This window comes from Elaeis guineensis, chromosome 5 (assembly GCF_000442705.2).
Source record: "Elaeis guineensis isolate ETL-2024a chromosome 5, EG11, whole genome shotgun sequence".
Classification (NCBI taxonomy): domain Eukaryota; kingdom Viridiplantae; phylum Streptophyta; class Magnoliopsida; order Arecales; family Arecaceae; genus Elaeis; species Elaeis guineensis.
This window is the reverse complement of record NC_025997.2, coordinates 113603836-113625559: the sequence shown is the minus strand read 5'-3', so window position 1 is coordinate 113625559 and position 21724 is coordinate 113603836. Positions and strand designations below refer to the sequence as shown.

The 21724-nt window shown below is 35.9% G+C and overlaps 1 protein-coding gene across 4 annotated transcripts in view; it reads right to left on the bottom strand.

Annotated features, from left to right (window-relative positions):
* Nucleotides 1–19738, bottom strand: part of LOC105034775 (DNA (cytosine-5)-methyltransferase CMT2) — a 35718-nt gene extending 15980 nt beyond the window's left edge. Inside the window, exons 1-13 of one of the 4 annotated variants that reach the window (XM_073258106.1) lie at nucleotides 18753–19738; nucleotides 17207–17241; nucleotides 17002–17104; nucleotides 16169–16276; nucleotides 15893–16012; nucleotides 15639–15732; nucleotides 9668–9882; nucleotides 9483–9548; nucleotides 9150–9395; nucleotides 6032–6090; nucleotides 5892–5958; nucleotides 5485–5814; nucleotides 5329–5397 (exon numbers count right to left, since the gene is read on the bottom strand). In XM_073258106.1, coding sequence (XP_073114207.1) covers nucleotides 5329–5397; nucleotides 5485–5814; nucleotides 5892–5958; nucleotides 6032–6090; nucleotides 9150–9395; nucleotides 9483–9548; nucleotides 9668–9882; nucleotides 15639–15732; nucleotides 15893–16012; nucleotides 16169–16276; nucleotides 17002–17104; nucleotides 17207–17241; nucleotides 18753–19475 — 2235 coding nt within the window. In that variant the 5' untranslated portion in view covers nucleotides 19476–19738. The remainder of the gene's footprint in view (nucleotides 1–5328; nucleotides 5398–5484; nucleotides 5815–5891; nucleotides 5959–6031; nucleotides 6091–9149; nucleotides 9396–9482; nucleotides 9549–9667; nucleotides 9883–15638; nucleotides 15733–15892; nucleotides 16013–16168; nucleotides 16277–17001; nucleotides 17105–17206; nucleotides 17242–18752) is intronic. The other 3 variants (XM_010910051.4, XM_073258105.1, XM_019847091.3) reach the window with 3 other exon arrangements.
* Nucleotides 19739–21724: the final 1986 nt, after the last annotated feature.

The following is a 21724-nucleotide window of genomic DNA, read 5'->3' as shown; positions in this document are numbered from 1 at the left end:
TAGAAGAAACTATTTAAGGAGGGCCCTGAGAGATTTCCTAAGCCCAGAGCAATCACAACCAAACTGAAGCAAGATACAGGTATTCTACACTAGGTCCAATTTGACTAGTGTTTTGTGAAATTGGAGTCTGATATACAATATTTGAGATTGTAGCTAAGTGATGGCTCCATTATAGTGATTCAGCTAGATACCTGAGGATGATTGCAGTCAGAATACCATCCTAGATGGTCTCTTTCAGTTGCTGTGAGTGCACATATTACGAGCCTGCCTAACAGATGTATTGGAAATACCTCGAGGCGGATGTAAAGCTAAGCAAATTGCATCCACACCAAGACTCAGGACTATTAAGGTTGTAAGCTATGTGAATCTGCCAGCCAAATTTCTTCTTAAAATTTCTTCTTATATATTATATGCTTATACTCATTTCTTATTATTTTATAAAATGGACTATGTTTAATTGCGTTCATAGCGAGTAGAGATGGCTCACTTAGGATAGATTGGAAAGAATGGTTATATGCATTACAATTTGTGGCTAGGACTGAAATGCATTAAGCAAGAGGTAGACAAGAAGTATAATGACCCATTGGATGATGGTTTTGTTTACAATGAAGACCCTATGATAAGATAAGCTGGCTTGAGGCCATGGGCCAGCCAGAAATGGATGAGCCAGATGATCAACCAGCAGGTATGAATGTAAAGAAGTGGGTAAAGCAAAATATGCTTCCCACAAAAAGTTGATACCCAGCAACAAAAGGCATGGGGGAGTGGAGGAGGATCAGAAAGTTGCGATGTTGGATACTCTAAATGAGCAATATGACAGGGATCTGCTAAGAAGATGTGGTTGTTATGAAACAGGCCTTAAAGGCTAGGCAGAGCATTAGAGCTAGTCAGGGAACTAAGGGTGGTTATAGGGCTGAGGCCAATTGAGCCACCTAGTGGAGTCAGAAGGACTGGGTTCAACTAGGGTAAAGGTAAGATGCCTGATACATCCACTTAGACAATAAGCAAGAAGGTAAAGAAGGCTGTAGATTCTTTGGAAGCCATAGATGAGGAACTGATTTGATCAAACAATGTACTACCAAGCCCTCTTATTATTGCTTGCCCACACCATCTCGTGATACCATAAAAAATAATGGCAGTTTATTGGTGATGGGTCTAGCAGCTAAAATCAGGGTAGCGGTCACAGAGGGGGCAGGTGACTAATAGCCAGAGGGTTAGACTATTGACCAGCAAGACCTAGTTAGATCATGCATATCAGGTCTGTTGGACATCTCAGGGTTTGACAGATACTTAGGATCATCATGTGCTGAACTTCTAGATGACTCCGACAGCTAGAATGAGACTATGTTCCCATCCATGTATATGACCCATAGCATACACATTACCTCAAAATTCATATCTGCATAAGTAGTCCTCCAAAGACCTAGCCTCCTCACAGTGCAGTATTTTCCCACTTCATCAAGCTACAACGGTCACATTAGTATCAAACAACATTTCAGCATTGTGGTGAGTGGTGACTATCCAAGATGGTATTAGTCATATTATCTATGATGATCCAGCCCATCTAAACTGGGCCTGGCCCATTTGACCGACCTAGAAGCAAGGTGCAGGCCCAAATTTGGAAGAGAAGCAAAAAAAAAAAAGGGAAACCAGTGGGAAGAAGACTCCCATAGGAATTGTTCTTCCTCACGATTCTCTAGTGGGAATCCAAGTACAAGGACTCCGATGCCTCCCACTCTAGTTAAGGACCCCCAGCTCCCCCTTCAATCCAACATCAAAGAATCCAAAGTTCGTCGAAGATTTCTTTCTTTTTTCTTTTTCTTCTTCTCCAGAAGATCGTGAGTGTGTTGGCCTTGAAACACGCTAGAGATGATGTCTGAAACCCCAATTCCCCCTATTTCTCTTCCCTAGTTTTCTCCCAGCTCTAGTGAGTCGCCATCGGCTAGATTTTGCTAGGAACCATCGGAAATTTAAGTTGGAAAGCCCTCCCCTATTTCGGTTTAATTTCAACTATTGGGTGGCCTCCTGTTGCACCGGCCATGGCCACCACTAGTTGGGAAGGCTCCTCTGTTTTGGGAAAAAAGGAGAGCTTGATGCCCCCTGTTTCACCAAGAAACCAAGGAAAGACGAAAGAGAAGAAAAGAAAAGAAAAAAAGGAAGAAGAAAAGAAAAAAAGAAGAGAAAAAGAAAAAAAGAAAAGAGAGTTTCCCTCTCTTCTCTCTCTCTCTCTCTGTCCTCTGTCTTCCCCCACTCTCTCTACTTTCTCTCCCTAGTTGCTCTCTCTTGTTTCTCTTTCTACATAGTTTCTCTCTCTTCTAGGGTTTTCTGAATCTTAGAGAAAGGCCTTTCTTCAATGATTTTGATCGATCTTGATGAAGAAGGATCATGACCTATAGCCACCGGACAACATGACGATCCCCACCCAGCCAGGTTGGACACTGCTCAATTTCACCATCACTTATATCCTAACATGACTTTTGATTTGTAGTTGATCAATTAGATGCCCTAGATTGAACTAAACGAGATGTTGGGTGCTACCGCTTTGGGTCAGCCTTATAAGGACGTTAGAACTTAAAATTTTTATTCTTAAAATAATCATGGCAAAAATATAATAAAATATAGTTTTAAATATTAGGCTCTGAGAGGAACTTTCTAGATTAATTGGATTTGTTGGTTGGTTTCGCTTGCCAGGTAAGTAACATAACCCTTTTTCAAGATTTATCAACATATTATATATAGTATTATGTCATTGAATTATGAGTTATATTATTTATAATTTATGAAACTGAAGCATAGTATTATTGAGTATATCTTATTATGGAATATTATTTGTCGCATGATCGAAGGTACTGATTTTATTATTGGAATATGATTGATTGATTGATTTCCATATTGAATGGTTTGCACATTTATCAATTTAAAACATAGACTATGTTTTTGAATAAAAAGAGCTTTGGTTCAAAATGGATTGTGACTTGCGCCAGACTATGCATACCCTACCAGTGAGATTGTGCGTTGGTACACTAATACCCTACCAATGGGAGTTGTCCGCTCGTACATTGATATCCAACCAATGGAGGTTGTGCATTGGTACATTAATAACATACCAATAGAGGTTATGCACTAGTATATTAACACCCTACCAATTCGGGTTATATGCTGATACTTCAATACCTTGTCAATAATGGTTGTACATTGGCATTTTGATACCTTACCCGTGGGGATTATATGTTAGCACTTTAATACCTACCAATGGGGGTTATATAGTCGCACTTTGATTGAGTTCATTTTTTGGCCCAGCCACAGTATAAATATAGTCATAGTTGATGGCTATCGAGATGAACTTAATGTTTTGAAAGAAATTGATTTATGAATAAAATTCAAATTTGAAAAAGATTGGATTTGCGTGCATGCTGTTTTGATAGTGCAATATATTTAGATTTGATTTTGAATTAATATACTCTACATGCTTATTTTTAGTATATTATTATTGCTTTATTAATCTAGCTAAAGTGCTTATCGCTTACTCGGCTGTCTAGCTCATTATTCCATATCTTACTACTTTTATAGATCTTAAGAACTAAGATGGCACAAGAATATATTTCAGGAGTGTTTGGAAGTAAGTTTATTTTTTCTCCTCATTCTAGATTAGGGTTCTTAAAGTTTAATACAAGATCTTTTGAATATCGTGGAATCTTATGAGACATTGAAGTTTGAATTTTAGTTATTTAAATTTTGGATTGATTTAATTGATTATTTATTCCACTGCTTGCTTTATGATATTGTGATAAAATGTCTTATATGCTCTTATGGAGAGTTCTCTATGAGTATATGGCGGTTGTTGCGACCACGGCTCACGATCTCGAGTGGGGGGGTGATATTATCAATGGCAAAGATGGGCAAGTATTTAGGTTGGTATCAAATAAAAGGACTTGAATATGAACAAAGCCTAAATGTCTATGAGACTCATGGTCAATTTAAGTGGAGCTCACAAAGTGCATGGACATTATTTCTCTCTTAATTGTTGAATTTTTCATTTATTTTCTGTAATTTTCTAAACCATAGTTCATTTCAATTTTTAAACCCTATGCCTAGAATCTGCAACCATTAAAACTTCCAAACCACATGGTCTGGGGTTGATTAGACTGTTTTAAGTGCAATGCAAGAAGTGTTTGCACAAACCAATGCCACCTTATATCACCAAGAGCAAGGTTTGTTGTTTCAGTACCAGATCTCGTACTGGTACCATCCTATTGCAGTGTTTGTATACAATTTCGTATGGTACGGGATAGTGTACCGAGTATCGGTATAGGATAGTGTACCAAATACGATATTAGATAAAAACTAGTACGAGACTGGTACAGTACAGTACGTCCCATATTGGATGATATGAGATGGTACGGTGGACCATGACTAAGATGTTTGCATGGCAATGTCAATGGGTTTGAACAACAACGATATATCAAAAACTTGGTTCCACCTAAAGGTTCCATCACCATTTTTTCACCTCTACATCATACATTATCATCACCTCTATTTTGCTCGTCCCTCTATTTTTTTCTCATGTGGACTTGTTTGATATCTTGGTTAGTACCTAGTCCATACCGAAACCATAAAACCAGCAAGTCTTATGATTTAATACCTACCAATACCTCAACCCAGTTGATGGATGGTATGGTTTCAAAATTTAGACCCTCACAAGTTCAAGTTCAGGATGGTGGTACTTGGATTGAAATCAACCAAATAGCAACATATAAAAGATCATCAGGAACATCATGCATTAATAATTGAAAAAACCATCAAATCTACCATCCTAGTTAAAGTTTTTGACATGACATAAGATCTCAGCTTCCCAAAAAAGGAGCACGACTTGAGCTTCCACAAAAATCTAGCAACTTCTTTATAGACAAAGTCATAGAACTACAATAGTATTCCTATAGTTTTATATAACAAGATATTATATTTGACATCATAATGACCTGACCAAATAGCAATTTTTATCTAATAATGTCCAAAGTTTCCATGAAACACTTCTCAAGTTTATAGTTCCCATGGGAAACCTTCATAAAAAATTGGGAGCAAGTTTTGGAGCAAAAACTAGTTCACATAAGAACATGCAACATTTATATTTATTTATAAGATATCAAATAGGCATGTCTAATCCCTTTGGGAGCACAAGTATGAAACTATGTGCATATATCAATTAGGAGATGTATCAAAGTGAAAAAACAAAAACATTGATGGAATGCATGCATGCTTTTATACTACCTCTTGTCATGAAGATCTCAACTATATCAAATCATGAAAAGAATCTGCACTAAAAAATACCTCAAATTCCAGTGGAGCGCCACCCTTCAAAATCACTTCATGTGTAGGGAGTGGGAATTGGGGTAGTTTCTACCAGACAAAAAGGAATTTTTAACTATGAAATATAAGTGTCATAATGTGATGAATTATGAAAGCATCAACGAACTATAAACTTGCCTCACAAGGATGACACCCCCATAAGAAAGCTCGCAAGCGAAATTGAGGAAGGCCATAACAACCGGCAGCCATGATTCCTAGCCTTGCTTGGTAGTTCATACAAACTAAGCGGCTAAAAGCATATCGGGCAAGTGTAGCTTTGGCAAATTTTAATATATCAACAACATTTTCCATTAGGACATATTTAGGCTTTAAATATTGTACAATGTCCATGAAGACAACTATTTGTCGATTCCTCTCATCATTTAATGGTGCATCAAAGTTTCTAAATCGATTATAGCCGCTGATACCTTGACATGGAGGGCCACCACATACAACATCTACGTCGCCCTGGAGTAATTAATTGATAAGAGATAAAAAATGCTAAATGAAGTAACAGCTTATGAAGAGTTTCTAAAAACACTCACAGGAAGTGGCAATATCTTTGACTTGAAACCTTCTATTACAAAATCTTGTATTCTCTCTTCACAGTTGCTGAGAAATGGTCAAAGAATAGATATTGGTCAGGCCTATAGATATGACACCATATTACTATGAAGTGGCATACCTTAATCCTTCAATTGGCTCCCAAGTATCATCACTAGGTCTATAACCCTTCCAACGAACCTAGACACATCAAATGACAGTAGAGGTTAACAATAAATTTTAAAACCTTCCTTTTACACTCATACACAAGATAACCAAAAAACAAAATTTCATGAAATAAAAAAGTGTAATTATGTAAATTATGTGATCATCCTTTTTGATTTATACATGCTTTTGTTGTGACCTGAAAATCATGTATGAGATCAGGTGTTCTCTACCAAACAATGCCTCAAGTAAATCATATGTAGTAAAAAGCTTAGCATTACAATGAAATCTACATATTTGTCCATGAGTATAGACAAGATCTTGAACAAAAAAAAAAAAAAAACCATGAGACTAGGATGCCAATTAGGAGCCTTTAAACTTAAAATAAGCTCCAAAATAAATGCAAGATTCTAAATATATTGAATGAATACATTTTAAGGCAAAAGTTCTTGCACTCAACTTATGGTATGGTAGATAGGAGAGTGCATGGCAAAATATACGGATACTTAACAAGTTCCCAAAAAATGATGAATTGCACGAAGTTGTACATGGATAGAGATATAATTGGTTGAGTGACTTGGTCCCTATTAGGTGGTGGAAATTTTTTGATGAGTACTTATGGAGTTCTGCTCCTTTACTATTTCAAAATGATCTAAAAAAAACCTAGTAGAAAATATCAGGGCATATCATAGACATGCCTTAGTTAATGTCTATTAACAAACAGCCTACCAACTTCTCTCCCATTAGGGTTTTATACTGGAGTCCTTGCACTAACACCTAAGAGTCTAAGACTACTACAAGAGAATAGAAAATAAGCTTGCCTACCTAATTTGAAAAAACCTGCCATCAGAAGTGAAAACATGCTATCGCTAATTCCTATGTTGAGCGTTGTTTTTTATATACCGACTTTTTGATGCTTCTACGTTCCTTAACATATCTATTTCTCACTATTCTTCCTAAATTTACCACATATCCATCTTAACTTGTTCTCAACATACCTATTTCTCAATATTCTTCCTTAACTTGCTCTCCGAGACCATCTTTATTGTCAAACATCTTGTGCCATACAACATTGTAAACTTTATTATAGTTCTATAAAGATTTTCTTTTGATTTGCCAAGGTATGCATCATCTTATAATACCTTGAAAGCACCTTGCACTTTGTCAAACAAGTTCTAAATCTATTAGCTTATTATTATTTTTTATAGTAGATTTTAGAAAGAAAAACTAATCACTTTGTGGTAGCTTTTGTCCACCGATCTCAATTGGAGCCACACTTTCATTTTCATTTTCACCAAAATAACATTCCATATACTTTGTGTTTATTCTGTTAGTTTCTTGAAGGCATTATCATTTAAAGTCTCCATCCAGAAATCCAATTTAGCATAATCTAGCTCTATCCTCATCAATCAACACAAGCTTTGAAGTACCATGCTATAGGTGCACATTGGTCATGCACCACCATGGTATGCAACACAGTATGCTCTTGTGTGTACTCATGGTCTGCTAATACATGGTGGTATTGCACATAGTACATATTGGTATGCAATATAGTACAGGGTGGCTTGTATTGTAGTATGATTGATTTTTCAAACCTTACCTGTTAAACACTATATCATCTGCAAATAACATAATCTTTCTAATGTTGAAGCAAATTAATAAGTATGATTGGTTTTTCAAATACACCATGGCACAACTTTCTAAATATCAAAGTAAATTAACTAGTGCAAACATATATGGGCTTAATGTTGATTCTTGGTAGGAGCCTGATAATATATTGTTGGCCCATCACCTATCAACTTCAGCTTTTGGAGTCTAATGGTTAGATAACATGATATCAAGGTTTTATAGATTCTACAAACTGAAAATCTAACATCTAGATTCTCTCTCACATTTTTCCCTTCGTCTTTCTCTTCTTTTTTCTCTAAACAACGAGCATATTTATGAAATCCACTCTTAACAATCTTAACTAGTGGGATCATGGCCATTTCAAATGTGACCTTCTCTTGAATTAAATAGATAAAGTTATGTATTTTTTTTTTGATATCTCATATCAATGTCAAGATATGAGAGCAACTGCAAATACTCATTCATAGGTTTGTGTTGCATTAACTAATTACCAAATTTGTACCCTTGCACTCAACTAAATTTGATAATCATTGAAAAAAGCCTATCGTATGTCCTTATGTCAGCTTCATAAGTCCATCATTGACCTAAATTTTTCCAAGGTCACATGCTTCATCAATGTAAGTTTTTCACGTAATTTGTTTCTTAAAAACCCCCACATTCTCTTTTAGGCTTTCACCACTATTTATGTGACGTACCATCTCATAAAGTTCCCCATTACCTTATCCCCCATTAGTGCACATTATATCCTAGTTCTGCACACAGATCAGTTTAATGTTGTCAATTTAGAACAGTCGAGGATTAAAAAGAATAAGGCAATTGGACTGAGGAGATTATTTGCAGCTATTGTTATTTATTTAGATCCATGTGCCTTTTTTTTGTGTAATGTAGGATGCAAAACTCACAAAAATGTCACGATGCAAAAAAGCCGTCGCTATAATGATAAGCCCTGTCCTAACATCAAATTTGTAAATTTTCTTTTGTCATTCATTCCGACTAAAAGCAACATCTGGAATGCATGCCAGCTTCCAATAGCCTTCCTAGAACTTGCAAATAGATTTCCTGAGATCTTCCATTTCGCTTTTGGGAACTTAAGGAAAAATAATAAACAAACACTTGCCTTAATATGAAATGACCATCAACAAGAATAAAATTTTAAGTCATGTCAGACAATAATGAAAACACCAATAGTTTTATAGTTCTGTTTGTCAACAATAGGTCCATATAATGGAGAAAATCAAAATAACCTTATCTTGAAGACTTTTATCAGCATGTTCTAATTAAAAATAAAAAGGGAGATGTGATATGGCAAATACATAAGCATCCCAGCTTTATATATTCAATGAAAAAAATAACTGAGGGAACCAATCAAGATACTTTGACCATCTCAAGAGTCCAGACTCCAGAGTAGAATAAAAGGCATTAAATGACTGGAATACAGATAATACAAAATGGAAGAGATTGCACACCTTAAATTTTAATCCACGCTTTCCAACATTAGTGGGATCACCATAACAGATATCAACTATTCTCAACACCTCATATTCTGCAGCTGGGATTGCAGAATAAGTTTGAGCCTCTTTTCTAGAATCTTTTACATTTGATTTCCAGGAAGTACTGTCTTTCTTTTTACCAATATTAACCACATAACGTTTGCAAAGCTTCTCCCATTCCTTTAGCAAGTCAAAAAAATCATTTACAGTCTCGTTCCTGACCTATTTAGTGAGCACATCAGTACATGCTATTGAAAGAAATTACAAAGCAAGCTAACAACCATATTATACTATAAACATGCAGCATACTTGAGTTTCTGGATGGTTTAGTTTTAAACCTTCACATGATGCTTCACTAACATCAACAGCCCATCTCTACAAAGAAAGCAGTAACAAGTCAGTCAAAAGAAGAACAACAACAAAGCTTGAGGAAAAATCGAATGAAAAATAAAGATGGTACATGTAAGCATTGAGTTTGGTTGAAAGATACTTGCCGTCACAAGGTTCACGCCAGCAACATGAGCTCCCATGCAAAGCCCAGTTGACATTCCACCACAACCAGAATATAAATCCAATAAAGCTAGCTCCGTCTTTTCAGATGCACAACTACTATTCTTGGGCATCATAATAGGCTCTGTCTTAGCATCATTAGTATGGTTAGTTCTTGAGCAATTAGATAGGGACAAATCACTCTTTTCCCCCAAATAATCTGAAAATTATATGGAGTACATAAAGCCTTGGGACAATATTGGCCAAATTGGTTCGACCAAAAATACATCAAGATGCTCAAGGAAGTTAAGATGATCAAGAAGAAACGAAACAGTAGCCTAAATATATTGGGGAGGCATATGCATGAATGGTAACATTAGTAACATAGCTAATACAATCTATTCCGTATAGGCCTCATGGATTTAATTTCCAACAATGGCTTGGTACCAACCAAGTTCTTTGGAACAAGAAGTGTCAAGCCAACAATTATGATTGTTTCTAATGACTAGATCATAGTCAAAATCATCACAAGTGTATATTGCCATAGCTTCGATTACCAGCATTGGACCATGATTTATCTCATGCTTTGAGCATACTTCCATGATTGTCTCAATGTGGCATAAACCCTCCACTAGATGGATTGTTACTTAAAAAAAAAAAAGAATTGTCTCCAATCTTGCCCTATAGATTTGTCGTTGGATGTGAAAGTGTGCAACTTTTTATAACATACATGCAGTGATGGTTATATAATTGCAAATCTACCCTAGGATGGTGTCGATCAGGTCAGATCATGTTAAATTAGGACAGATTTATGTGAAATAAAAAACCCTCAACCCAAACCCTAACCATTAATGTAAAAGGACCTATAAAAAAAATCTAAACACCGTTCTTGAAACCCATACTATTTTTCCCTTGGAATGGTATAGTATCTATAGGATACTAGCACTAGCATTAACTACTGAAATCGATAACATCCAAAAAATGACAAACCATCAATACCTACTAGCAAGGTTTTAAATCTCATAGGACAAAGATGTCCCAGTTTCTCCATGGAATGGGACGCCACACTGTCCCATTCCATTCCGATTATGCATCTCAGTGGATATCCTCCATCTTTCTTCCCTTCTTTCTTTCTTTTTTTCTTTCTACCTTCTTTTCTTTCTTTTCTCTACTTTTCTCTTTCCTTTCCTTTTTCTTTTTTCTTCTCCTTTCCTTTCTTTTTTTCATTTTTCTTCTTCTTTCCCTTCACTTTTCCTTTTTCTTCATCTTTTCTTCATTTTCTTCTTTCCTCTTTCTTCTTCTCTCACTGCAAACATGGGTTTTGGAGTCCCGAGTCCGTTCCAGTCCCGTTTCTCATGGGAACAAGATGGGACGGCCGGGATGCCCCCCATCCCATCGGGATGTAAAATCTTGCCTATTGGTATGGTTGGTAGGATACCTTTGGTACGCACCAATGTGGCCGATATGTACTGGTATGGATGGTTTCTGTGCCATGGCACTCATACCACTGTTGGTTTTGTGCCAGAAAGATAAAATACTAATGGTACCATCCCATTTTGATGGTTGTTGTATCCATGCCTAAAATAGATCAATTTAATCTATATAGACCAAAAGTAGAGCTGATCATGGGCAGGGCCTAGGCTCAAAAAATATCAATTTTAAATAAGCTCGGCATTAAGCCCGACTAATAATGAATATACTTTAGGCCCGAGGCCTGGCCCATGATCAGCTCTTACCAAAACATTACCTATTATTCTGATTAAATAAGAGAATGAAAGAAGGAAATAATGTTGTGAATGGACTTTTCATAGATGGATTCACTTAATTCATTTGGAAGCCAGAAGGATTAGACTTTTCCAGATGGGGTTAAGGTTTAGGTTTAGTTGTAGTGAGAATGTGGAAGTGGATGTGAAGGGGTTAAGGGTCACCAAGAGCAAAGGCATAAGAATGTAAGGGAAAGAAAGGAAGGGGAAAGGGGGAAGGAGTGGAAACACAAGTTGAAGAGGAAGAGGGAAATGGAAGAGAAGAGAGCTTGTTGTACTACAAGAAGATGGTGAGATCACAATCACCATAATGCACTACCTATCAGTGCCTAGAAGATTGCCAAAATGAAGTCAAAGAGCTTTGCCCTCCCGCATTTTTCCTCTTCTAGAGATGTAAGGAAAGATTTTATAAAAGCTAGAATCCCTTATTTTACAATAATGGCAGAACCATCACCAAATCAATTCTTCTTAGAATTACACAGAGAGATACCAAATGGTTTGATTGTAGATCTTCTGGAAATGGGATTATCATACAAAATGGACATGGTTGTATAGGGCTTTTGGGGTTATTGGTACAAGATTGTAGGGGGTCAAGGGAGAGTTGGTGGCTTGTAGCTGATTCTCCTTCTCAAATCCAATGTTTAAACTTTAAACCAATTGACCCTCTTAAAGAGGAGGTTGCCATTAGCATATTGGAAGACCTACCCATGATGACTAAATGGGTCAAAGGATCTACCTCAAACCCAAGCCCTACTGTAATCAAGTTGTTTTCAAGTAACCAAAACAAACCAATTAAGGATCCCCCTCTACATGGACTTCATTATTTCATGCAAGTCAACAACGTAACAATTCTAGCAACTATTAAAAGCAAACAATATTTTATGTTTTTTATGTTGTTGGACAACATGAGAAGTTGCTTAATGCCTACCACTACCTTGGATATACATCTAAGTCTTGTTCGTAATCAGGTCCTTGAATATGATACAAACCTAGACATTGAGTACATCCTTGTTGCTCAAAAGGTTAGCAGTATTAGGCTCCTTCCGGTCGCCAACCAACATGATATAGTATGGATCGATATGTTGCCATTCCGGGATGTACCTTTTTTTTTTTTGCTGATTATGTATTGAAATCGGCAAAAGAAGAATTAGGGTTCCCCTATTTTGAAATGAAATAGGGGCAATCCCCTGTTAACAAGTTGAGAGGGCTTTTGACCCCTCCCTCCCTCTCTCCCTCTCTTCCTCTCTCTCCTTCTCCGTCTCCCTCCAAATGCCTTACCATGCTTATGTTTCAACCCGATGCCTCAAACTATGCTGGTAACTAACAGATCTAGATTGGTATGCCTCGAACTATCTTGTTTGGTATGAATCAGCAGACCTTGGCTCATATTGTGTTTGGTACTATCTAGGATAACCCTCCTGATAGTATGTGGGTTAAAAGACAGACCATCCTTGCTCAGAATAATGAGACACATCACTATATTGCACTCCATAATGTGTCAATATAAAGGTGGATATTGTATAGAATTGTACCCCTCAATATATGATGACTGGGGGGATATATCTGAATATTATGTAGAAGAAGGGCCATAACATATACTCTGACTATTTAACGTACCAATAAATCTTGCTCTAGTTGATGATGATAACGACCTGACTTTGCTTAGACTCCAATTTGCCCCTTTGAGCTTCTTGCTCCATCCATGCCATAAACTCCCAATATTCTTAATGTCAACGTTCCTTAGTTATCTTTAGCTCCCGAAAATGACCTAGAATATCTACTACGTTCTATATGCCGCATCTTTCAACAACATGGCCCCCTTCCTCCTATAAGCTAGCAGCTCCTTATCTTGATATCTAGAGTTGGATTTGGCTCCAAGGTCCTGATCCTTTATAGCATGAATAAGCTTTGCCTTCTCAATAAATTGCCACCTCCACCCTAACCACCATGATCATCAATTTCTTTCATCTATTTGGATATCATTTTCATCATCACTATTATCACAAAATGACCTAGGCAAATCAAGATTTGAGGACTCGAGTGTCTCACTTTCATCATCCTGGACTTGAACATCGTCAAGCATCTCTACCAGACCAACTATCACCTTCCCCTTCAATTTGGACATCTTGCGGCTCTACTTGACCGCACCTATCTGACTCCCTCATGAAGCCTGGCTAGCCTTCACCAATTGACTTGCCCTACATCCGCTACTGATCTTAACACTCTAGCTGATTCTAAAGGCCCATTTGTCATGTCTTGAACTAAGCATCATGCAGTTAAATGTTGACCAAAATCCTCAAACTACCTACTTCCTGATCCACCATTGCTCCCTCTAGTCCCTTGTATGCTGCTCTAAATAGGAGATAAGTGAGAGGTTGCCCACTAGTCCATATATCGTGCTCCCACCTCTTGCATGATCGGGAAAGATCTCATAGCTCATCCAACGCCATCTTCAGCTCTAAAATATTTAAAAGTAGAAGCTCACTGTATCTTCTACTTAATTTTCCTTAGCCACACATTAGCATTCAATATATACCCTAAACAAGTTGCTTGACTTCTGACAATGGTAACAATAGATATAATATATATTACAAATTTAAAATAGTGTTATAATTAACTATAAAGCAATATGACCAAATCATATGGCTTGTAGTCATGGAATACTGTACCGCCCCATACCATCTCATACTGCCTGTACCATACTGATCTCGTATCGGTATGCTGTACCAAAACGTACCGATATTATCGTATAGTACCGAACCGCGTACCGACATTAAATAGAATTTCACCGGTACAAGGCCCGATATCGGTACGGTGAAACTTGCTTGTAGTCTTATAAAATTTCTACCATATAAACTAATTACTCACTCTAGGATTCACTAAACCGACCTAAACCGAGTAGTTCAGGCATGCCAAACCATACTGGCAGCTTATTGGTATGGCGTCGGCATGAATCCAAAACACTGAAGGAAAGAGAAAGAAAAGAGAGAGAGGGGGAGCGAGAATGAGAGGGAAAGTTTGGGGAGGCCACCTCTGGTGGTCAGAGGGCCGTCATGGCCATTGGAGGGCCACAGATGACCGTGGTGCATGAGAGAAGGTGAACTAAAGCGAAGAAGAGAGAGAGAGACAGAAGGAGAGGGAGAGCTGGCCATGGCTCGTGGTGGCCATTGGAGGGTTGAGGAGGCCCTCGAACAACACTTCCCCTCCATGTGGTTGTTACCCCTATTTCTATCATGAAATTATGATACCCTTTTTTTGTGAAATCGTGATACTTTTTTTTCGCCGCTCCATAGTGAAGCTAACAACAGATCTCTCGGCTCCACTATTAGATGCAAAGAAAAATTAAAATCACAAATTTGGGCATGGCCTTCTAGTGGAGGGTGGAGGGCAGGAAGGAGGATTTGGGCCTCATGGCCCTCTGACAGCCACTGATGGCCAGCATTGGCCTCCACCAATGTCCCCGCCCTCTCCTTCTCCTTCCCTCACCCTCCCTTCCTTCGCCCCTCTCTCTCTCCCTTTTTCTCTTTCGATTCAGCCTATTTGGATTCTCCGCTCCTCCAATCATCCAAGGGCCTTCGCGGCCCTTCGACGGCCACCATCAGCATCTCCATCGACTCTCTCTCTCCTTCAACCCCTCTACCTCCCTCCCTTTTCCCCCTCTCTCTCTTTCTCTCTCTCTCTCCCTCCGATTCTGCTTCCATGCTTTCTTTGTCGTGTTGGTTCACATCTGATACAAAGTGGTACGGGGGCATATTGAACCGTACCATTGACCGACTGACATGGGGTCCAATTTTAGCATGACAAACCTGCTCTACTATAAATCTTCATTTCATAATAATTAAAAATAAGTTCATAAATAACATATTTATTTGTAACACAAAAGGTACCATGACATATGGTTCAGTGAACTACAGGCATAGATATATGGATAGAGCTTATTGTCAATATCATAAATAAGAAACAAGGTATTCACTTGTGATGAAATAATATGATGCCTAACTTCTAAGAGAAGCACACAGAAAGCTTGTTTTGACACAGGATCTACTCCTTAGTAGTAGTTGATGGCAAAGAAAAGTTGGCAAAGAGAAGCATAAAAAATTAATGCTCACTTGTTTTATTTATAGTAGGATGGGTGGTTAACCACACACATCTAAATCATTTCAACAGCTATTATAAATTTCAGGCATTAATTTGATCAAGCAAAATGACTTACCATTTTCCATAGTATAGAATGTAGAATAATCCACGGAGTATTTCATATCATAATAAAAGTAGCATGACGGAATAGGTCTAGACTTGAAGTCTACCTGCATTAATTGTACAGACCAAATAAGTCCAACTTTATCAACTAAAATTTATGAATCATGAAACACAAAACAATAGTAAAAAAATAGAATTAAAGTAAGCAAGATAGCAAAAAGATTTATCTGAGTTGACAACATAAGAAAAAGTAGAATTGATGCATACACAGGGTGGAACTTGCGAAACTCCGACTTTGGACACAATGCAGTCTAGCGGATTGTCATTCTTTAAATCAGAATAGAACAGCCTCTTCTTGTCATGGGATGCCCCTTGCGCTTTCATAATCTAAGATGAGCAAAAGTAAAAATCATGGTGGATCACTAAAAATATCAATTTCTGAACTTCTTGTTGAGGGTATGTTTGTGTTATGTACAAGCACCACAATCAAGTAGAAGATACTTGAATTTGAAAATTAAACATCAAAAGTAATAAGAAACTCACAGTGTCTTCAGCTCTGAAAAACCACTGTACTGTGAAGTAGTATTCCCCTCTTATTGTTTCAAAGAACTCCAAGATCCTGCCAACATAATTTGGCTTTCGCTTTTCACCCTGTATGACATTAACAGCATGCAGCTTTATTATTCCTTAAAAAACATATCAGTTTTATTATATCAGAAGCACTGTATTTAGATGTAATGACACATGATGATCAAAACTATTTTCACCATAATTCAAGTGATCACACCATAAAACAAAATTCCTATGCTTCATTATTTCCAGTTTTTTTTTTTTTTTTAAAGATGTGGCTTAAAGATATGAATGATGAATGATTGATAAAAAACCTCAGATTCTTTGGATAAAAAAGACAACGTCCTGTTTGGAAACAGTTTAAACTTCTTATAGACCCAGCAACTGGTCAAATTAAATATATTCCTTGGTCCATATATTGGCTTCTATGATAGCACTCTCGTCATAATATAGAACACCCTAACTTACCGTAGTCAGTATCTTATTGCACTGGTGCAATAACCAACAAACAATTGCATGTACAATGTTGGCCAGACAGCACTGGTTTAGTAAAATCAAGGAAGATCAAACTTTTATCGTGCCATAATGTTCTAGGTTGCCAAATATACTAATTGAGTCCATTTTTTCTGATTTTCAATCTATAAAACATGATGGAGAACACCTTTAAGATAAAGGAAGCAATTCACATCAGGAAGGTGCACTGCTGTATTTGTAAAAAAAATATATCATATTGTACCATTAGTAAAATAATAAATGATAAATGAGGCAATCAATTAATTCTTGTGATGTCTTACAAAATGGCTCACCTTCACATATGTGCAATCCCCGATATCAAGAATACACCCACATATACTAGCTTGCAAGTAATGGCATTTAACATCTAGGATGATTTCATCTTCATCCTCAGTGCTAAACCATAAGATAAAAAACCATACATTAAAAGAATAAAAGATACACAGAAGCTGTCAAAAAAGAAAAAAGAAAAAAAAAAGTTTATTCATGGTTGCTTACTTTCCATTTCTGCTCTGACACTTGCTTCTTTTACCCTTCAAGATCAAGACATGATGTCATGAGTCAAACAAAAGATTATCCAAGTAATGATAGTAAAACTTGAAATCATTTTCTTAAGAGAAGTTCTAGCAATTAGTTTACATTAAGAAGTGTAAAAATTAAGAAAAATTAGTTTTGTATTTCTGAAAGCTTTAAAAGCATAACTTTAGGGGAAAGAAAGAAGCAAAATTGTGACTTCCTGTTTTATAGAAGTGGATGGTCATCATGCAACATGATGAAGTCACAGGGATTCATCATGGTGCTCATACAACTCTCGATGGGGAAACTCCTCGAGACACGACAACACCAGAGGGAGCCAGAAGCATTCCATTATGTATCAATAGGAAGCTCCATGCCAGTACCTTACCGGCATGTTATGGCAGGGTAATGTAATATCATCATACCAATACATCGTAAAGGTGCTAACACCATACTGTGTATTTGTTTTGTTTCGTATCGAGCCCCTACTGGTACAATATGGTATGTGCACTTAGAACGGACTGGTATGGTCCAGAATGTAAAGCCTTGGCTAGAAGTTTCATGACCCTTGGTGTAGAGAGAAGGAATTCAAGCCCCAAGAAAACCGACAAGTTTCCCAAATATAACAAACACAGGCCTAGAATTTGAAGAAAAAGTTAACTCATAACTCGAAGGTTAGGTTTTATGTCAGTGTAAAGAGGTGAGTCTAGACCTGGATGACCCACATTATATATTTGCAATTAATCCAGTCCAAAAGAAAGTGGCAGAAATGAGTCGACAAAAATCTAGATTGAACCTTTTGGAGAGAAAGAGAGGAACAAAGACTGAAGCCCAAACCATTAGACTACCAAAAAGTGCCACTAGAATCCATTTATCGCAAACATTATAAGATCATCACTGCTTTATTCAACAGAGCAGAGAATAGTCCTATTAAGGTTGCTAGCATCACATAAGATGATGGTAGCTGACCAGTACAACACCTTTATAAGGTTAATCAAGGGAAAGCAGTAGGCTGTCACAGCAAGGTAAAACCTTGTTGGTGTGAATGACCCATCAAATTCTGCTTCTATGGACATAAAGGAGAAGGAATGCCAACTTCCATTAGGATTATGACAACACATGAATTTGCCCATGTTGCTTCCACACAATGCCTTTCAGCTCTGAACCAAACGCACCTTGGAAATGGAATTATCCATGGTTGGGGCAGTCAGGAGCCCCAAACTGAAATATCTGGGGATTTCTGAAAATTAAATTTTGCTCCTGTGATGGAAATTATTTGGATCAAAAAAATATTCTGCCTAATAAAAGAGTAAGCTTTTACACTCACCATAAGTAAGTTAGTTTGAGTGATCAAAGACAGATAAAAAAGTAATACAAACCGCATTCTAGGTCAAGAAATTGCGAAAAAGGTACCAAGATCTAATCTTAGACAAGTTCTAGAGACAATACAGTCTGCTCTCGAAAAATCATAAAAAAGACGTCAAGACATGATCTTTGACAAGCTCTCGTTGCAATGTAGCATACTTACTTTCTCTACATAGTGGTGAGGCCACCTCCGCCTTGCCTCCTCCTCCGGCACAGGGGCCCCGACAAAGAAGCAGATCTCGTTAACATTCTTCGAGGCAGAAGACGCTCTTGTCATTTTAGGAGGCACCAAGACATTGTCTGACCAGACTTTCAGCTTTTTAGTTGGTGGCGAACCATTTTGCTCTGGGGATTTCCCATTCTCAAGCCTTTTAGACTTCAGAGCATCTTTTGTTTTGGACGATTTCCCATCTTCACCCACCGATAGAGGGGAGTGCCTCGAAACGCCAATCCCGACCATCACTCCATTAGCAGCAGGAGCCTTGCAAGCACCATTGCCTGCTACACCATTCGATCTTGTACCCTCAGTTTCGGAGGTCCTCGGAGACCGCCTCATACCGCCATTATCGACCACCCACCGAGCTAAAAATGGGCCCTTTGGACTCCCATTGCTCGCAGTGGAACCGGAGGAGCGACCCGGGGAACTAAACAACCTCGGCGACCGCCTCAAACCATCGCTGGCGGCTTCCACCGGATCCAAGGAACCCACATTGCTCCGGAAAGAATCCACGCCGGATTTCGAGGACCCAAGGATCCTCGGCGAGGGATTGGCGGCCCGAACGGTGGAGGCTGCGTTGCGATCAGAGCCTCTGCGGCCGGAATGTAAGCAGGGTCTGAGGGGTTTGAAGGCCCGCGGAGACCTCCGCAAGGGGGTCTCGTCAACCATTGGAGATCGGAACTCCAAAACCCTAGGCAGAATGGGGACGGAAAATGAGGAAGGGGGGATTAGGGTTTCTTTCGACGGGTTCCCAAGGAGGGGATTTTGGGACCATGGCGGGAGTATTTTTTACTGCGAGGTAATAGAAAAGGCAAGCATTAAGACGAGAAAATAAATAGTAAAAATAGAAGGCAATTAAACGGAAGTCCCCGTAGACGTGAAAATGATCTGGGGAAGCTTCGGACGGACGGTAGTGATTCCTTCAATGCGGGAGCTCTCTCTATAAATTTGGAAGCGTCTGGGATGGATATTGTTGTCGCTTCGGATCGAGGCTTTTCTTTTTAAATTTTAAACACCTGATCTGACGTGGAAAGTCAACATATAGGAAGAATCCATCAGGTGGGTCCCACTAAGATGATCTGCACAGCGCGCGTCGAACGAGGTTGCCTCTGAGTGACACGAGAGCAGCAGAAAATGTTAAATTGTTTGATAATATAATTCCTACGGTCAAAGAATTATATACTACATTGGCAAGATACACCATGTGCAACAAAAATTTTGAAAATTTATCACGTTACTCTTGAGTAACATTTGGTAGCTGACAATTTATTCAAATTATTAATAATTTAATATAAATTTATTAAATTATTATATTTAATATATTTTTTAGATGATAATTTAAATTATCTTGACAATCCAAATTATCTCTCATGAAATAATCCGAATTGCCTTAAAAAGAGGTGGCTATCCAGATTACCACTTATTTTGCAATGTTGTAAAAAAATTTTAGGCAAAATTATCTTTCAAAAAAAAAATCATACAAAATCCATCTCTCCACCCCCTTCTTCGACGGCTCTCACCCTCCCCTTATTATATATAATAATATGACATAATATATTATAATATAATATACTATTTATTATATTATTATTATATTTTAATAGTAATTATATTATGTTATAATAATATCGTATATGATAATATATTATAATATATATTATATGATTCCTATTATATATAACAATAAATTATATTGTATTATATTATATTATATTATATTACATCATTATTATATTATTACAATATTATATTACTATATATTATTTGATTATTATTATAATATATTGTAATAATATATATTATATTATATTAATATCTTATATTAAAATAATATAATATATAATATAATATTATTATATATAATAATATAGTATATTTTATTATATTATAATAATTTATTATTATATAATCATATATTATTATATATTATATTAATATATTATAATATATATTATATAAATATTATTCTATATAACAATATATTAATTATATTGTTCCATTATTATATTATAATATATTGTAATATATTAATATATGAATATTATAATATATCATAATAATATCTTTTATTAATATAACATAATATATAATATAATTTTATTATATATAATAATATAGTATAATATATTATATTAATATATTATATTAAAATAATATATTATATTATATTATAATAATTTATTATAATATTATAATATAATATTATAATATTTTATATTAAAATATATTATCTTATATTAATTATATAAATATCATTAATATTATGTTACTATATATTATTATATTATTATTATATATTATAATAATATATATTATATTATATTAATATCTTATATTAATTTAATATAGCATATGATATAATAATATTATATATAATAATATAGTATATTATATTATATTAATGTATTATTATATTATCATATAATATTATATATTGATATATATTGTAATGTATATTATATAAATATTATTCTATATAACAATATATTAACTATATTGTTATACTATTATATTATAATATATTGTAATATGTTAATATATTAATATTATAATACATTATAAGAATATCTTTTATTAATATAACATAATATATAATATCATATTATTATATATTTTATTATTATATTATTAAAATAAAATAAAATATTATATTATATTATAATAGTTTATTATAATATCATAATGTAATATTATAATATACTATATTAAAATATATTATATTATAATAATTATATAAATATTATTATATATAATAATATATTATATTATATTATTATTATTATTATAAGATTAAAGGGGTGTTTTAAGAATTTGATTTCATATTACCGATAATCTGATTGTGATACCAAATATATCAATCAAGATTTTCAATAATTTTACTGCAATATTATCTATATGTATCAAACACAGTAATCAAT